Raw genomic sequence first — 16,751 nt, 5'->3', positions numbered from 1 at the left:
CTGATTGTGCTAAGGACATCACAGTAGATTTCACTCTAGCACAGGCCTGTCCAAAAATAGTGTGTGATTGTCTTTCTGGTCTGTTTTAATCACAAGCTTTGATAAGCTAGAGGCTTAAAGTAGGTTGAGAAAGTAAAGACAGGATGGCAGCCTTTGTACTAAAGTCTGTCTAAAGACCAGCAATTCAATGGAAAAGGGAAGGCGCTTCATTTCGAGAAGTTGTACAATACTATTTAGCTATCATAATAAAAAAGAAATGGCTCAAATTGTGTCACCATTACACAACTTGAACTAATAAGCAAGGCTGACTACTAATCTCCATTGCTCCATTAAAAAGCACATACATACTGTACTAAGGATTCAAATTCAATTAAAACCTCCACAATGTAGACCCACATATGGTGCCTCTCATTTTGTAATAAACCTGAGCTGATGAGAGTGAGTTATTCCCTACACGCACGTGCCAAACGTGTTTACTTGCCAAAATAAGAGTGCTCGATGCTCAGTGTGGATTTGATGCCAAACTTTTAGTCCTGACATGACAGCTCCTCAGGTCATCCTCTCCCCATCTTGTTCATGGTTTACACAAATCACTTTCAGTTCTGCTTTGCACGACTGCTTATCGTTTTCTCAAAGCATGCAGAAGTGTATTAAATTTTTCTGTCGGGCAGCCGCTAGTCTGTTTATGTTACTCCCCCATGAAAATCAATTTGCAAAGATTTGAAACATGCATGGCTTTGGATAGAGTCCTCCCTCCTTTCGTTGTTCATAAGGCCCTATTGTTGCAGTGACAGGAGATTCAAAGCAAATATGAAGCATTGATAATGTGTCACACAGCAATTGTTATGAACAACACACATATTATTACTGGATGCATTAAAATGCTTGACTTGAATTAATCATGGTAAATGTTTATCAAGTCAAAAGCGTGAGGAATCCTCATGTATCAGCTATGGAGCGTGTATTAGTGGAAAGTTAGACGGGGTGAAACACATCTGAACCTTCCTAGTGACCAACAGGGTCTGAAAGGGTAAATACTTTTTATTTACATGTGGACGATATTTTCCAAATGTACAGAACTGGAGTGACGTATTTACCATCTGATGTATCATACTTTGATGAATTACTCTTGTTGTCTCCTAAAAGTTGGAACAACTCCCCAGAAACTGTTCAGATTGTGGTTTGTAGTATGGTGTTATTTAACTTTAACTGGGAAGCAATCATAATAACGATAATATCCAACTTTTGTACTTTCGCTCCTGTAGTTTGTTTTTGTCCTGTTTGCTGATCATGATCTTTCCATGCTCCTCCCCCCACCTCCAACCAGTACTCCCAGTATTCTCTAAGTCTGATTCTGTTGGTGATCTCTTTTTGTTAAAAGGGAGTTTTTCCTCTCCACTGAGGCCAAGTGTTTGCTTTTTGTGGCTTTTCTCATCTTTGGTGTTCTCTCTTCACCTCACAATATAAAGCACCCTGAGATGTTTATTTATCCGGTATTGTTGACAACATTATTTGAAAGTTAGACCATGTTGGGTATGAGTTTTAAGCACAATAGCACTTTTTTTTTTTTTTAAAGGACACCGTCAGAAAAACAAACTTTTTGTCACTTCTGTACAAGTAAACCTTCAGGTGCTCAAATTTTATTAACCAATTTTAAAATAGCCAGTTTATAGCCTACCATTCACCACTTTATTGTAAAAAACTGCAAAACTTCAGCTGAGATTTCATGACACATTCATGATCGTGCTAAAAAAAAGAACATGTGGATGCCACATTTGTAACTAGAATCGTTTCCACCATTTATCCTTTGCTCATGAATCTGTTGCATACATTACTTTTGACGAGTAATGGATTGTGAAAATGTAATGATAAGGGCCTTTACTGAGAGACACATAGTATTCCTCTTCTGTCTGGAAACACTGGAACAAATGACCTTATGTACTTATGGTGTTCTGGCATTTATGAAGTGCTTTTCTAGTTTTACTGACCACTTAAAGTTTTTTACTAACTCTATTCACATTATCAACCCTGTAAACATGTCTGGCCAATTAATAATCATTAGTTGACCTAACACGTGTGTCTTTGCTGCAGGAGACTGCATACACAGGGTGAAAACGCAAACCAAGCACGCCAGGAGATTCAAGCCCAGAACTTTCCTGGTGATAACTTATTATAAAACATACAGACAACAACATTATATCATTGTTGCCATTATGTTGTTGGAGTTCGTTTTTACTGTTTTAATATTTTAGATGGATTTTGACTTGTGTGTCTAAAATGACTAGGACAGAACTAAATTGAAACATAGTTTAGTTTAGCTTTGAGGGGCTATATCATAAACACGGGTGGCCTGGGAAGTTCGTTTCATGCCATGCTTCACTTGCTGAAAATTAAACCATGACCAAGAGCTGGTCTGGAAGAGTGCTCTGGTCTGCTAAACCTGCTGTAAAACATACTTTCTCCAAGGTTCATGGGGTGAACACCTGGGGCATAAAAGGTAAAACATGTTAACTACCTGCTTCATTCAGTGAGGATGCTTTTTTCAGAACAGATGGCCAGAACAGTAGCGGTTTTCACAGTTTCTTAGACACAGTTTTCCCCTTAAAATAATGGCTCTTTACATTTTGCATCGAAGTGGTCAGATTTTCTTGTAATTTTTTTCCAAGTTTTTCTGGACATCGGCTGCTTTTTCACTCATGTTCAGTCCACTCCTTGCACCATAAAACAAATTAGCAAAAAACTCAGTTTAAACTGTATGCTTAGGCATTTTGTTACCAGCAGCCTGTCACAAAAACATGTGATTTGTTCCAATTTCTTTAACTGAATCTATTAAAAAATGCCAAAGATTATACAGTTTCACAAGAATAAAACAGAATGGTGCACCAACAATGTGTTTCATAAAGACCTATCAGCTGAAAACTTTGTATATCTCAGTATGGTGTGCAATGCGTCCTTAAAAACATGTAGAAAACTGGACAAGCGGAAGACAGAAGAAGTGGCAAGTGGGAAAAAAAGCTATCTACAGCAGACAAACAGTGTCTGAAAGTTATGTCCTTAAGAAACAGGAAAAAAAAATCCAGCAAAGACCTGACACATGACTGGAGAGATGCATCTGGCTCTTCAGTCAATCTATCTACTGTCAAATCTAATGGAATTATGAACACATCAAAATATCATCAAATTCTGATCCACGATGCAATACCATCTGGAAATTAGAAATGGCTTTATTTTTCAGTGTAATCTCAAACTCACTGCGAATGCATTGAATGCCTACCTGGATTTGAGGCAGCCAAAATCTAAAGAAGAGCTTTGAATGCCCTTCAGTTAGCCTGGAGAAATAGTGTAGAAGACTATTTAAAGAAATTACAAGCTGTTTATCTCTCTGTATAAGCCCTGAGATGGACTTGTGCCATGTTCGGGGTGTGCCCCACCTCTCTACCTGTGACAGCTGGGATAGCCACACAACAATGGATGGATAAGCAGTTAACGTATATGGATTCAACTGTCAGTTTCTATTCAGCTCAATATGGTGTTCTGAGCTCAGATGCCTTTAAGAAAAGTGGAGCCAAAGTGCATGTAGCTTACAGTAATACACGTGATAGGAGTTTTAGAACCCACCAAACTCAATTTAGTTAAGAGCTTACTGCCAAACAAGAACTTCAAATCACACGCATTGGCCTCCTTAAATCATGCTCAGCAACCAAGCTCAGGAAATGTTCCAGCACTTGTAGAGAGGCATTTTAAGTTACTGCCTTACAGCATATTTTGTCTTTTTTTATATAGTTTTTGTTTTAGTTAAATATAGTGGAGGAAAAACCAAAAAATCTGTTTCCACAAACAAGCCTTACAGCTCGAGACCATCAGCACATACTCAAGCTTCCTTGTACGTGCATATTTATTCTGCTGCATATATACTGTTTCATAACCTATTGAATTGTCCTATTGTATTACAAGCACAGCCACTCCTTATGTTATTTAACCCCGGTGGACTGTCTGTAGAAAGGTGTGTAATTTTGTCAGTTTTCCTTCAACAACATGACGATATTTGAGATAAACTGGTCAGAAGGAAGGTCTCGTGAAGAGAAAGATAACGCCTTCGGCTTTGTTTCCATGGCAGCCACAGTGTAAGCTCAAGCAATCTGGTGTGTGTAAGAGAGGTGGGGGCTGGGTTTCCATACCAGGCAATTACATAACAGCGGCAGTTGAGGAATATGTATAGTACACAAAACAAAGAACAGAGTTTACAAACCTAGACTGCAGCTTTTTTGCTTTTTTTTTTAAAAATCTGGTGTATTACAACAGAGAATCAGCACACTATGTAATCCCACTTCTTTCTATGGAAAGAGGTACACTATGTAATCCCACTTCTTTCCATAGAAAGAAGTGGGATTACACTATTATTTGCAATTCAGCCAGAGGTTCACAGTTTAATCAGATATCTGTAGTCCAGACAGCAAATGAAGCACCATGCTTGTCCGTGCTAGGTCTAATCTCATCACATGAATGCAATCTCCTGTTCTATGGAGGCCCTTCAAGCCTAGCTATCAGCACTGTCATTGGTGACAGCACACTGGTTGTGACTGCCGCCCCCCCCCAAACTCACGTGGTGGTGAGTTTTGGGGACAAATCGTTGCAATGTGGTTGGTCTGATGGTTGGAAAGTTGTGCAGCTGTGAAAGCAGAGCAGCACAGTGAGACAGAGAGGTTAGAGAACCCTGGGAGAAGGAGCACGGACGAAGCCTGGACCACCACCAATTGTGACAAACGTCACTGCCATTTTAAACAAACAATCAGCAGTTGCACAAAGAGAACCGGCTTCACCACCAGGATTAAATGTGACCTTAAAGCGATGCATCTTCTTCCACCAGACAGTTACTAAGGTACATTCTCCAGCTGGATAATGGGAAACAACATGGCTCAGTTCAAGATATATCCAAACTCTGCACAAAAAAGTCAGTTATGGTTGGACAAGGAGGTGCTTTGTGTTTTTGTATGTGTGCCCTAATCAGTTTTGCTCTTTTGCTGTACATCCACCACAGCTGACCTGCTGATAGGAGACATGGAAAAGCATAAAAGTGACAGTCCCAAGTATAAGCTGAATACATTGAAATGTAAAAAAATAAATAAATCAGTTAGTGTTAGTTGTTTCACAGAATGGTACATGCGATTGGAAACTTTTCTCAATTTAAAACTGATACACCTGAAGCCTGACTTGACACTTTCTGCAAGACTGGTACCTGATGAAATATGTATAAACAGCTAGGGGGGATTTTGTCTGGTTTAGCATAGACATTTGGAGAAGCAGCTGCTAGGTGTTTACCAGCTTGACTGTGAAAAGACTGAAAGAAATAGTTCAGAATATAACCAGCATTACAAAATGACTCAGTTTAAAACTTTTTTTTGTGATTTACACTAAGTAAAAATATGTAAAATGTTTATAATTTTACAGTGGGGTGCCCAACTGGGTCCCTCTGTGTGGGATCCACATGTGTCCCATATCATCCCACAAAAGATTTATGTCTCCTTCAAAGCTCAAACCAGGGAACTTTTGCTTGATAGTCGAACTTTCATGGTCCCTGGGACTTGAATTTGGATTCCATGGCTTAGTCTCTCACTCTCAGTCTCATACTTCTGACAGAATAACTACATTATGTGGTTTCCTCTTCTCCACAGTTCCCATTTCCCTACATGGTGTTTACACATTATAAATAATGTACCAGCAAACATGCCGGTGCAGGCCCATAGTGGGTAGGTGGGTGAACTGTAGTGTTGTGTGTGCAGTGCAAATTCACACTTATTCTGCATGGGTCGCAACTGGGTGTGCCTATACACCCACTATAGGTATAGCTGACAGCAATTTTGCTGTTTGGGGTCCCTATATGGGTTTTCTGTGAGCAACACCACTAAAGCTTGCCCACAGAAAACTGTCATGGGGCCCAGAGGGGTAACCCACGGGGGCAATGAGTGAGTCCCTCTTGGGGACCCAATAGTACACAACTGCTATGGGCTCCACATGGGTTAGCCCATATGGGTATTTTGTGAGCAAGTCCGTAGTGGATTTGCCAAAAGAAAATCCATATAGGAGTCCAAAAGAGCAAAACTGGTCTGTGTTTGTTCACCCTTTTTAGCCATACCCACTTGGGGCCAATGTGAGATAAGTGTGGTGTTTCCCTGCACACACAGCCCCACAATTCACCCACATCCACCTTTGGAGAATGCAATGGTCTCATGTTGTTAGTATGCCACTGAGACACAGTGTTCTGTCTAAGTGTGTGTGTGTGTGTATGTACGCATGTGTCTATGCTTTTGTGGTCTTTGGAAAAATGTAAAAAAAACCCTGATTAGATCAATTTTCTGTGCTTACTTCAAACAACAGATTAGTCTTTGCCCTGACAAGGACAATCAGCAATAAATTCATCCTTGGCTATATTTGTTTTTGTCACTGTCTATCCAAATGTAGTTAAAAAGTGTCAATCAATGAATTAATCACTGCTAACAAATGGGATGGATAAGTTTGAAACAAAAGCAGCTAACTGAGTTGTGAGTTGTTTTCAAAATGGATTCCCTTACTCTGATTGGCTTTCTGGACTCTGTGGTTCTCACAGTGCAAATTCTCCCCTCTCCCCCTAAAATCTCATCCTGCCATTGACAATGCCCCATTCCAAGACCTACAAGAAGTACAACACCACCCCCACCCCAGAGTTAAAGGCTGTGGAATTTTACAAAGGTCACACAAGTGAGAGGAGGGTTAGCACGCAATCAGATAGAGCCTGTAAGCCTGAGGCAAGTAGAATAACATGAAAGCACTAAACAAAGCAGTTTTGTCACTATTACAGTAGTAAAAATTATTTTCTGGCCTTCTTAGAGACGTACATTTTTATACACATTTTGTAGGATTTGATGGATTTTGTGGCCATTTTTGGAATTCAAATGTCCCCTGGCACTCAAGGTCTTTACCCTGTTAATGATCATGACATGTTCTTGAACCAGTGTTCTCAAAGTGCAACCCTCAATGTGCAAACCTTGGAGAAAAAACATTTCTAGTGCACATTTCATTCATACATAGTTCATTGTATACTTTGATAAAGAAGTGCAGAGCAAGATTTTTAAAAAGCATGATCCTTTTTTAAATTCAAACAGAGCCAGGAAAGTAATCCTTTTTCAATAATGAGTAAAACTGGTATCAAGTACTGTAACAGCTGCCTAATTATACAGCTGTAAATGTCAATAAATCATCATCCTCTGACATATAATAAACACTAACTTAAAGTGTTTTTATTATATGTCAGAGGCTACCTAAATACCTCAGTAATTAAGATATTTGAGACTTATTTGTCTGCACAGTAAGCTCAATAGATATCATTCTATCCTGTCCTAAGACAAAAGAATCTTGTGACAAAAGTTCAATCTTGCTGTTTGCCTTAACTCATCCTGTCTTCAGTTGACCTTGTCCTTTAATATTTCCTTTGGTTTTGATAACCTTTGTCATTTCTTGTTGTTATGTTAAAAATCTTTGTTCATATAAGTCATGTTATATAAGTGATTGAAAATAATAAAATATTGGCGGCCACAAAATAAAATCTAGATGACAGCAATAATCCGATTGTTTATGTCCCTGTAAAACATTATAATCAGATAACATTTTGGGAACCATCTTCTTACAAATAAGAGCTGCTTAGTTTTGCTTAGCTTATCTTAGCTTAAGTTAATGACAATTTACCAAACTACAAGCTACATATAAAGCTCATTAATATAAAGTCAAAGTATCCAGGCTACACATAGCATGGTATGCATCAAGCCTTAGTTGCTGGTAGATGTAGCTGTTTTCCTACTGGTAATTGTCTTCCGTTGGCTTGTTGAAAGGTCTTTGAAGCACATATTGCAGGATGACGACAGTTTTATGGCAATTTTGTGTCATTACTGCTCATTCTCTTTTCTGGGCTGTGAAATGCTGGACTCGCTTATTTGGGCATAATGTTTCCTTTGGCAGTTGTGCCTTGATTCACTGGGATACACATTGCAGAGGACAATGGTGTCACTCCTCACTCATCAATCAATTCTAAAGTCGCTGAAAAGACGTTTTTTTTCCTAACTTTTCATATGCAGTGTTACGCCATCACTAGTATTTTAACAACTTGGTTTGGGCTTGGTTAGAAGTGACAGGGTGGTCACTTTCAACTCGTCATTTCTCAGCAGGCAGCAGATGTGGTAACTGGGCAAAAAACAAATGGGAAATAGAATCGTACATGGAAATGCAGTATATAGGGGAAAAACGATTCTAACAAACTTGAAAATCTAGATTTGGTATGATTAGCCTGAACTCTTTGAAGCAAGTGTTGTTGTTGTTTTAACATAGTCCTCAGGAGTAGTTCTGCAGGATTACTGAAGGACATTCAAAGCTCTTCTTTGGATGGTGGCTGCCTTTTGTTCCCTTCTTTGGTAAAATGATCCCACACTGTTTCAATAATGTTCAGGTCTGAGCTCTGGGCAGGCCAATCCATGACTGGTGGAGTTACCTTGACTCTATCAACACACTGGTAAAAGTAAAATTTGTCTTCATCACCCCATCAGAGGTCCAATTTTGTTTACCACAACTTTTCTCCCTGTTTCCATTTTTTAAGAAAATGAGGCTTGAGTGAGTCAGTAGATTGATTCACTTGAATGGTCAGCTGATGTCCTTTTTCCAGTGTAGTACACAGCAGGAGATATTCTCTGACTGACTCCATCAGTGTCATGGTCCTGGGTCAAGCGACCCAGTGTTTGAGTTTTATGTATCTTTTGTATTTATTTGTGCCTTAGCTTAGTTCACCTAGTTAATTTCTAGATTGCTGTTTAGTCTTGTTGTCTCCCCCTGTACTAAGTCTCCCTGGTTCATGCATCATGTCTGCGTGGTTATGTTTAGTTCATGTCATGTCTAATCTCCATGTTTCCTGTTTTACTTTGAAAGTCTGTATTCAATGTCAGTGTATTTAGTTTCTCCTGTCCTGTCGTTAGGTTCATGTGTGTCAGCTGTGCTCCCATGTGTGGCCACTTCCCCTGATCATCCCTCATGTGTATTTAGTCTCTGTGTTTCATGTAGTCTGTGTCGCGTCGTCTGTGTTTCCACCCTCCATGTTGTCACAGCCAGTCTTAGTATTCATAGTTATGGTTTCCTGTGTCTTCTTAGTTTTTCCTAGTTTTACTTTCCCAGTTTAGTCATAGTTTAGTTTGTCACTGCGTTTCTGCCTTGTCTGCACTCCTTGTCACCAGCCACAATAAAGGCTCGCTTTCAGTTAAGTTTACTCCAGTCTACTCTCGTGTGTTCGCACCTGGGTCCACCACACACACCACCACACGGTCTGCCTCCTCAGATCGTGACAATCAGATTGTTTTCACTTTTGGAAATACACAGTTTAAGTTAGGTGAGAGCACCGAGATGCAGACAGTGCAGGGGACTAGATACATTAAACCCGCTCGCTTGTTGGAAATTCATTGGACTGTTCTCACATGTGACTAACTTGTTTTTTGGAAACTGGCTGAAGAAGTGAATGCCAAAATCAAAGTGCCTCAGACAATTGTGTTCTCCCATGCACATCTGTTACATAACATCTAGAAGAGGTAAGGGCTGGGGTGCTTGTGGGAAAACAGATTAGCAGTATGGTGAATCAACAGAAGTGGCTCCTTCCAAATAACAACTAACAAAGTCCATCTTCCAGCACCTCCAGCTCATCTGTTCTTATCTCACTCTTGCATGCAAATAAATAAAGGTTCCCAAATTGTTGCTGTAAAGTTGGAGCCCTAAATTTTAGCCACTTCCAGAAATAAAAATTTCCCCAGACTCAAATGTTGTAAGCGTGTGTACTTTAAAAACAGTCAAGACAGAGTGGAATTAGGAGTACTGTTGATAACTTTGTACACAAAGGAGATGTTTACAAAATAATCCATGTCACAAAACAAAACAAAAAAATAATAATTCACTAACACTACATAAAAGCATAATCTAAGTTTTAGTATGGGCAGCCTAACAAACAACAAAAATAAAAATATACCAAAATATACCATGAGCTGGAACTTGCTTTAAGTGGATTAGTTGTATGGGCTTTGTATGCGCTTTAAGCCTTTAATTATACTTATTCAACAGTACCTGTCAAATGCAATTGCTGATGGCAAACTATAATCACATACTAAGGTAAATTGGACTCATACAAGTCCACTTCTTAATAGACTCTAATTTAAATTTTCTCAATTGCAGAGAAATAATAGAATGAAAATCCTTGTAAACTGAGAAACTGCAGGTGTGAGCTTGAAGAACAACCAAATTCACTTAAAAAAAACTACTAAGGACAAAGAGGGCAGCTTTTAGTCTCCCAATACTGTAATATTCACCCTAATGAATGGTATAAGTTTAGGGTCCCATCTTTCTGTGACCTTATGTCCACAGATAGTAAATAAGATTAGGAAGGATACTTACCAGCAACAGGTTAGTAAACACTTTCATAATAAGCTAGTACCCCTTTCAACACTAAAGTCATTCTAACAGGATGTTTTTCGACAGTGCATTGGTACAACTGTTCCTTACTATATTTAGAAGCACACTGAAGTTATGAATCCTGCATGCCAACGATGGTGCCAAGCTTGTCAGCGCCGTCCAAGATGCAAACATACTGAACCACTAATTGTGCACATGAGAAGTAAGCCTGCAGCTTATGTGACTACATTCAAATAACCAGTGATCAAATCAGGTTTGAATTAAATACATTACAGTTTGTTATCATTTACAGTGTTCAGCATCATAAAGAATCTTAATTCAGCTCTGTCGGGTTACTGTTGTGCTTTGCATTGCACTCTATTGTAAGCTGTTTTCATTTTGTTCTCCCCCTGTACCTCATCACCCCATGCACGAACCAATTTGGCACAAAAAGAAAATCTACATGGAAAAACTTTACTGAAAAGTGAAACCACACCAAATTTATATTGAGTGGTACAATATGTCCTTTAAGGTAGAACTTATGTAAGTGGATGAATAGTGAAAAAAACCAACAATTTCCACAGCCACAGAGTGAAGGTCTGTGGAAAATTCCCCATTTGGGTATGTTCTCAATTAAGGCAGTTTACTCTCCAGCATGAAATTGAAGAACCACCTCCAGGATGACTCTGCACTTTTTCAGTGCACTTGAATGAGTTGCATGGAAATCAATAAAATGTTTATTCAAGTGTAACTTCCAAGGAAAAGCAGGTCAGTCAGAGCGAGTAGAACTAAAATTTGCATTTGGAGGAAGAGTCGCTCTCTTTCCATTACTTGCTTTGAAGGAATCACAAGGGGATTATAACACTTTCTTTACTGGGGGTCTGGAAAAAACACAAACACAAAGTAAACTAACACAATCTTTTTACTCCCAACAGAGACTTCCTGGGTGATGCTCTTCATGCTGATTGTTAGTACAGCTTCGGCATCCGGGTTCACGTCACTGCAACCCACTTATGCAACATCCACCAAAGCTTTGTTATGACAGCTTCAAGTTGATACATATACAAAGAAAAAGAGTAATTACCAGTTTAACTCCTGATCTGATTTTAACATTATGTAGAGTTAGAGTTACTTTTTCAAACTTGGAACTTGATGAATAAACTTGAAATAAACTAAAAATGATGGTTTTCACAAAACTAAATGTTGGACAACACATAAATATGCACAACTCCAGAGATTATTTTCATTGTTCTTTTTGTTTTTTCTTTTAATTGTGATATCTATGAAATTGTCCTAAATTGGTGTATCAAATCATCCATTTGTACCTACTGTTCAACAAAGGGGGCAATATCCCTGAAAGCTTACGTGAGAAGACATGTACAGGTATTCTTGTGGTGGATATGTGTGGGAAACTGAAGCCAAAACTTTGTGTTGAGGTACAAACGAATGGAAAATGCAGCCTTGTAAAGGTGATTTGTTAAGGATCTGATTTCAATCTGTTCTCCTGGGAAAGTGCTCTGAGTGCAGACTACAACTGTCAATTTAATTAAGATTTAAGTTACTTAACACATGCAGGTTTAAATCCTGTCAGTCCCTATAGTGTAAAAAACAAAAACAAAAAAAACCACCATTAATCTGACAGGGAAAAATAGGAAAGCTCTGGAGGATTTTATCAGGGAGGGGAAAAACACGAGTTCTCAAAAATAATAAAGACATGTCCTACTATTGAGTATGAAAGAAATATTATTATATTTTGATTACAGGACAAGTGGATTCCCTTATTTCCTTTTCCATGATGACTCTGTTTACTGAATGGATATTTCGAGGCCATCTACTGGCAAAAAACTGGACTGCAACTTATTTATCACAAAAGCTGTACACAGTGTTCTCTAAACAAGGGGGGGCACTAAGTTGAAGCCATTCTCCCATGTTGATTTTGTTAAGCATACCTCGGGCACATATAAGTATCCTTCAGAACTTCTGTTGTTTCGAAATCAACAAGATTCATCTGTTGATATATCCATAGATATTTTTTTTCATTCAGAGACTGAGCTGAAAACATCGTGTTTTTTTCTAAAGCAACACAGATGTCTACAATAAGATGCATTCTAAAATTCACCCTTTTTTCTCTTTTTCGTAGAGCTGGTGATTTTCCACAGTTTTGGCTTCTGACTTGGCAAAATATCAGGTGAACAGTGACATCTTGTGGTCGTTACCCCAAAATGCTCATGGACTTAAAATAGAGGTGAAAATAACTTTGCTGTGATCTGAAACACCGTCATCAATGTGATACTTTATAGACTTTTGGACAGTACGGTGCTCACTCTTAGATTATTACTAACGGTTAGAGTTTAACGGGGAATGAAAATATACTTGAATATTAGCTGTGCTGAAACGGTTAGTGTTGGTCAAATGTTTTCAGCTCAGTGTAATTATTTAACAAGCAAATGGTTTAAATTTCTGTCCGTCTCCACCTGACCTCATAATGCATTTAATTAAAATATCAATGCACTAGTCGCATACTTACAAATACGACCATTATTTTATACCCGTTCAAAAACAAAATATGTCACTCACTAATAGCAAGGGCGAGTAAACTTAAACTGAGCAAAAATGTTTCCAGGTCTGTGATATGTAATTTAAGTAGAGTGTTGCATTTTGTTTCTTCCTTGGCTTAAAGGTAATTTGAACGTTTTATTAACGCCCTCCTGAGAGCGTAACCTAAATATCAATGCGCGGACGGCGGCACTAACTCACACATTATCAAAAACATTTTATTTTCTTCTTTTTTTGTTGTTGTTGTTTTTATTTCTATTTTTTAAAGCTGTTAAAACAAATTAATAAAAAGAAAAGAAAAAGAGTCAAAAAGAGTGTTGGTAAACTAAAAGTTAATTAAAAGTTAGTCTTTCCAGTTCAAGGATCCAACTTAAGCGAGTAAACTGTTAAAGTTTCCGACTTTCTACCGTCCAACGTAATCTGAAAGTCTCCGTCTGATGCAATTACTCAACAAGTCGTATGTAAAACGGGTGGCAAGTTCAGTGAGCGGAGGGTAAATTGAGCCCGGCTGTGAAGATATAATTGCTGCTGCTGACTTGCAGGATAGATGCTGACCTACAGAGGCTTGCTGCCAAACTCCGCCCGTTAACGCAACCGGACATCTCTCATAGAGTTATACTAGTACCCGGGCTAGTATATCTCCCTGGCATCTCCGGGATCTGACCTGCTCGCGTGGAGACTCCAGGGTAAGCTACTCTATAAAACGATTTAATGTGTGAAATTACAAAATAATGAGTTGTTTTTATTTTTATAGTAATATAACGCTGCGGGAACACATAGTAAAGTTCTGGTGTCATATGACGAGCATGGTGTCAGAGCATGTGTGGGATATTTACATGATACTGGTGCATGCAGCAACAGCAGACTTGCTGCAGAAAGTCTGTGTGGCATCAGTTATGAGTAAAAAATAAATAAATAAATAATTCAAAACACATTTCTGACAAAATCAGTGTCATTCTGCAGATGTCTACTGGGACAGATGTTGACAAAAAAAGGAAAAGGAAAAGGAAGGGAAGTGTCACTCATTTTCCCCTGGATGGATACATCTTGAGTAACACTCACAGTGTGAATATAGAGTCTTCATTTGGCAGTAATGGTGTAAGAATGGAGCCATTCCCAGAGAGTAATGAGATTGGAATCCTTTATCTGAATCCTCAAACACCAAACTTCTCTCTTGTGGAGAGGTTTGCAGGGCTTTCACCAGGAGAAGAAACACCAATCCAGGATGAGCAAGAACACAAAGGGGCATCGCTACGATGCACTACATACACTAAGACCAATGAAATATGTAAACCAAATGACGTGCTCCAGGATGCTGTGACACAGAATGAAAGCATGTTCTTGAAACAATCCAAGAGCCAAAGTGATGTCTCAGACCAACAGAGGACATCTAAGCTAGAGTTAAGTAGTGAGGAATCTTCTCCAAGCGAAGGTGAGAATAAGACCAAACATCTGAATGTAAATAGTCCTTCACTTATGAAATTGCTTAAAAAGTGTAAAGACGACAAAATCCCTCGACTTTTGGTAGCAATGAAAAAACGCAATGGAGTTGACACTGACACAGAGGAACGTCCATTCAAATGCACGCACTGCCAATGGGCTTTCAAGAAGCTGTGCAACCTGCAGAGTCACTTACAAACACACACAGGCCTCAAGCCGCATGTATGTGATATATGTGGCAAGGCTTACTCTCATCAAGGCACGCTGCAGCAACACAAGCGTCTGCACACGGGTGAAAGACCGTATCACTGCCCCTTCTGTGTCAAAACCTATATCTGGTCCTCAGATTACCGTAAGCATATCCGTACACACACTGGTGAAAAGCCATACATCTGTGACACCTGCGGCAAGGATTTCATCCGCTCTTCAGACCTGCGGAAGCATGAGCGGAACATGCACACCAATGACAAGCCCTTCCCATGCACGCACTGCGGCAAGACCTTCAATAAACCCCTAGCTCTGAAGCGCCACGAGCGTAAGCACCTGGGAGAAAGACCCTTCTCCTGCCCCGACTGTGGGAAGAGGTTTGCCCTGGCTAGCCGCATGGCAGAGCACCAGAAAATCCACAGAGGAGTGCGTCCTTTTGTCTGTTCTGTGTGCTCCAAGTGTTTCACAAAGTCCTCCAACCTGACCGAGCATGAAGCCATTCACAGCGGAGTGCGGCCCCATAAGTGCACAGAATGTGGCGTGGCATTTGCCATGGCTTCCCGTCTTGTTCGTCACCAGTTCATACATAGTAAAGAGAAACCCCACAACTGCGTGGGCTGCAGCAAGAATTTTAGCCACCCAGCAAAACTGAAGCTTCATCAGGAGCAAAACTGTGCAGGGAGGATTTTTGTTTGCACAGAATGTGACAAATCTTTCCAGTGTTCCACAAAACTTGCACAGCATGTGCAGAAACATGGGGACAAAAGTGTCGCAGCCTGTTAAAGACAAGAACTGTACATATCCATTACTGTGCTACAGCTGTTTCATTTCAGTTATTAAGGTCAAGAAACATTGGACAAAAGGTTATAGGGCACCACTTTACATATGCTAATGAGCAATATTTATTTAGAGTGCCATGAGCTGTAAAATCTTCACTCTGTTTCCCCAGGGTGCTGGGTTCCCACGAGAATGTCTTGGGATAAAAATTACCGCCAGCACAGCACTGACACTGGAGCTGACAGTTTAATGGTGTGATATGAAACTCATTAAAAGAGCACTGAACCCTTTTTTAAAACTGTGAATGCACTGTAAATGTAATTAATGTTACCCACAATATAGCAGTTTTGCATTTAGGCATTTAGGCATTTTATCATACGACTTCTTCAATCATGCACTACAGCCATGAACTTTACAACACATTTCCCAAAGGAAGTGTGGAAATACATAAATGCACCACCACTCTGTAGCAACAGTGGCAGAAGCCAAACATACACTAGACATACCAGCTTCAAATGATAGGCAGCTTATTGTTCTTAACCCTTGCGAAGAATAATACAAATACAATTACAATATTTAAGTACTGCTCTTGAGTAGATAAGATTTTGCATCACTGATACTAAAAACATTACTGTGACAACATTAATAGACCAGTGCATTTGTAATCATTCAGGGAAGCTGGATTGCCAGTCAGTTACTGCTTACTCTTTTTGCTGATTTTGACTTTTTGGATGTGAATTTCACGTACTAGTACTTTGTATTCATAGTGCGCTTTATTTATTCAACTACAGCATTTGTCATGCTTACTTTTGTAGTTTAATTTCTATTTTACCAACAGAAATACACATAGTGAGAAAAATTGAGTTTGCCCGGATACAGAGTGTGATATTTTCTAAACACAGTAATAGCATTTATGATATTGTACTAGATGTCAGATTCCTATACGTTAGGTTTAAATGTATTTTAATCATGCATGCTGCCATCTTCTGAGTTTTGGTTCTTTGTAATCATATTGCTACATGTACAAGAAGCGTAGCATGTTTGGAGTTTATCAGTGAGTAAAAGTGAACTAGCATTTTACTGTGAATCCGAATCTCAATAAAGATTTTGTATAAGATGTCTGCCTGTTGAGGAGGTTTTTTTATTTGTTTATTTTCCAATTATCAAAATATGTAACTTTGTTCGAAATATATTAGGTTCTAGTATAGTCTCATCTGGATGCCATTTTAAGCAGTCTTTCATAAATCCACTCTGATAATTTGTATAGTGACACTTTATTGGCAGGACGTATGCCGTAGTTCACATGCTGCTCATCTGCATGTGTG

General features: G+C 39.1%; 1 protein-coding gene across 1 annotated transcript; it reads left to right on the top strand.

Moving 5' to 3' along the window:
* The first annotated feature begins 13,551 nt into the window (after positions 1-13,551).
* Positions 13,552-16,543, top strand: znf648 (zinc finger protein 648). The gene is made up of 2 exons (XM_026159098.2): positions 13,552-13,688; positions 13,966-16,543. Exon 2 carries the CDS (start codon positions 13,966-13,968, stop codon positions 15,430-15,432), a length of 1,467 nt encoding a protein of 488 aa, XP_026014883.1. The 5' UTR covers positions 13,552-13,688; the 3' UTR covers positions 15,433-16,543.
* Positions 16,544-16,751: the final 208 nt, after the last annotated feature.

The sequence above is a fragment of the Astatotilapia calliptera genome, chromosome 23, assembly GCF_964374335.1.
Source record: "Astatotilapia calliptera chromosome 23, fAstCal68.1, whole genome shotgun sequence".
Classification (NCBI taxonomy): Eukaryota; Metazoa; Chordata; class Actinopteri; order Cichliformes; family Cichlidae; genus Astatotilapia; species Astatotilapia calliptera.
This window is presented reverse-complemented; position numbering and strand designations above follow the sequence as displayed.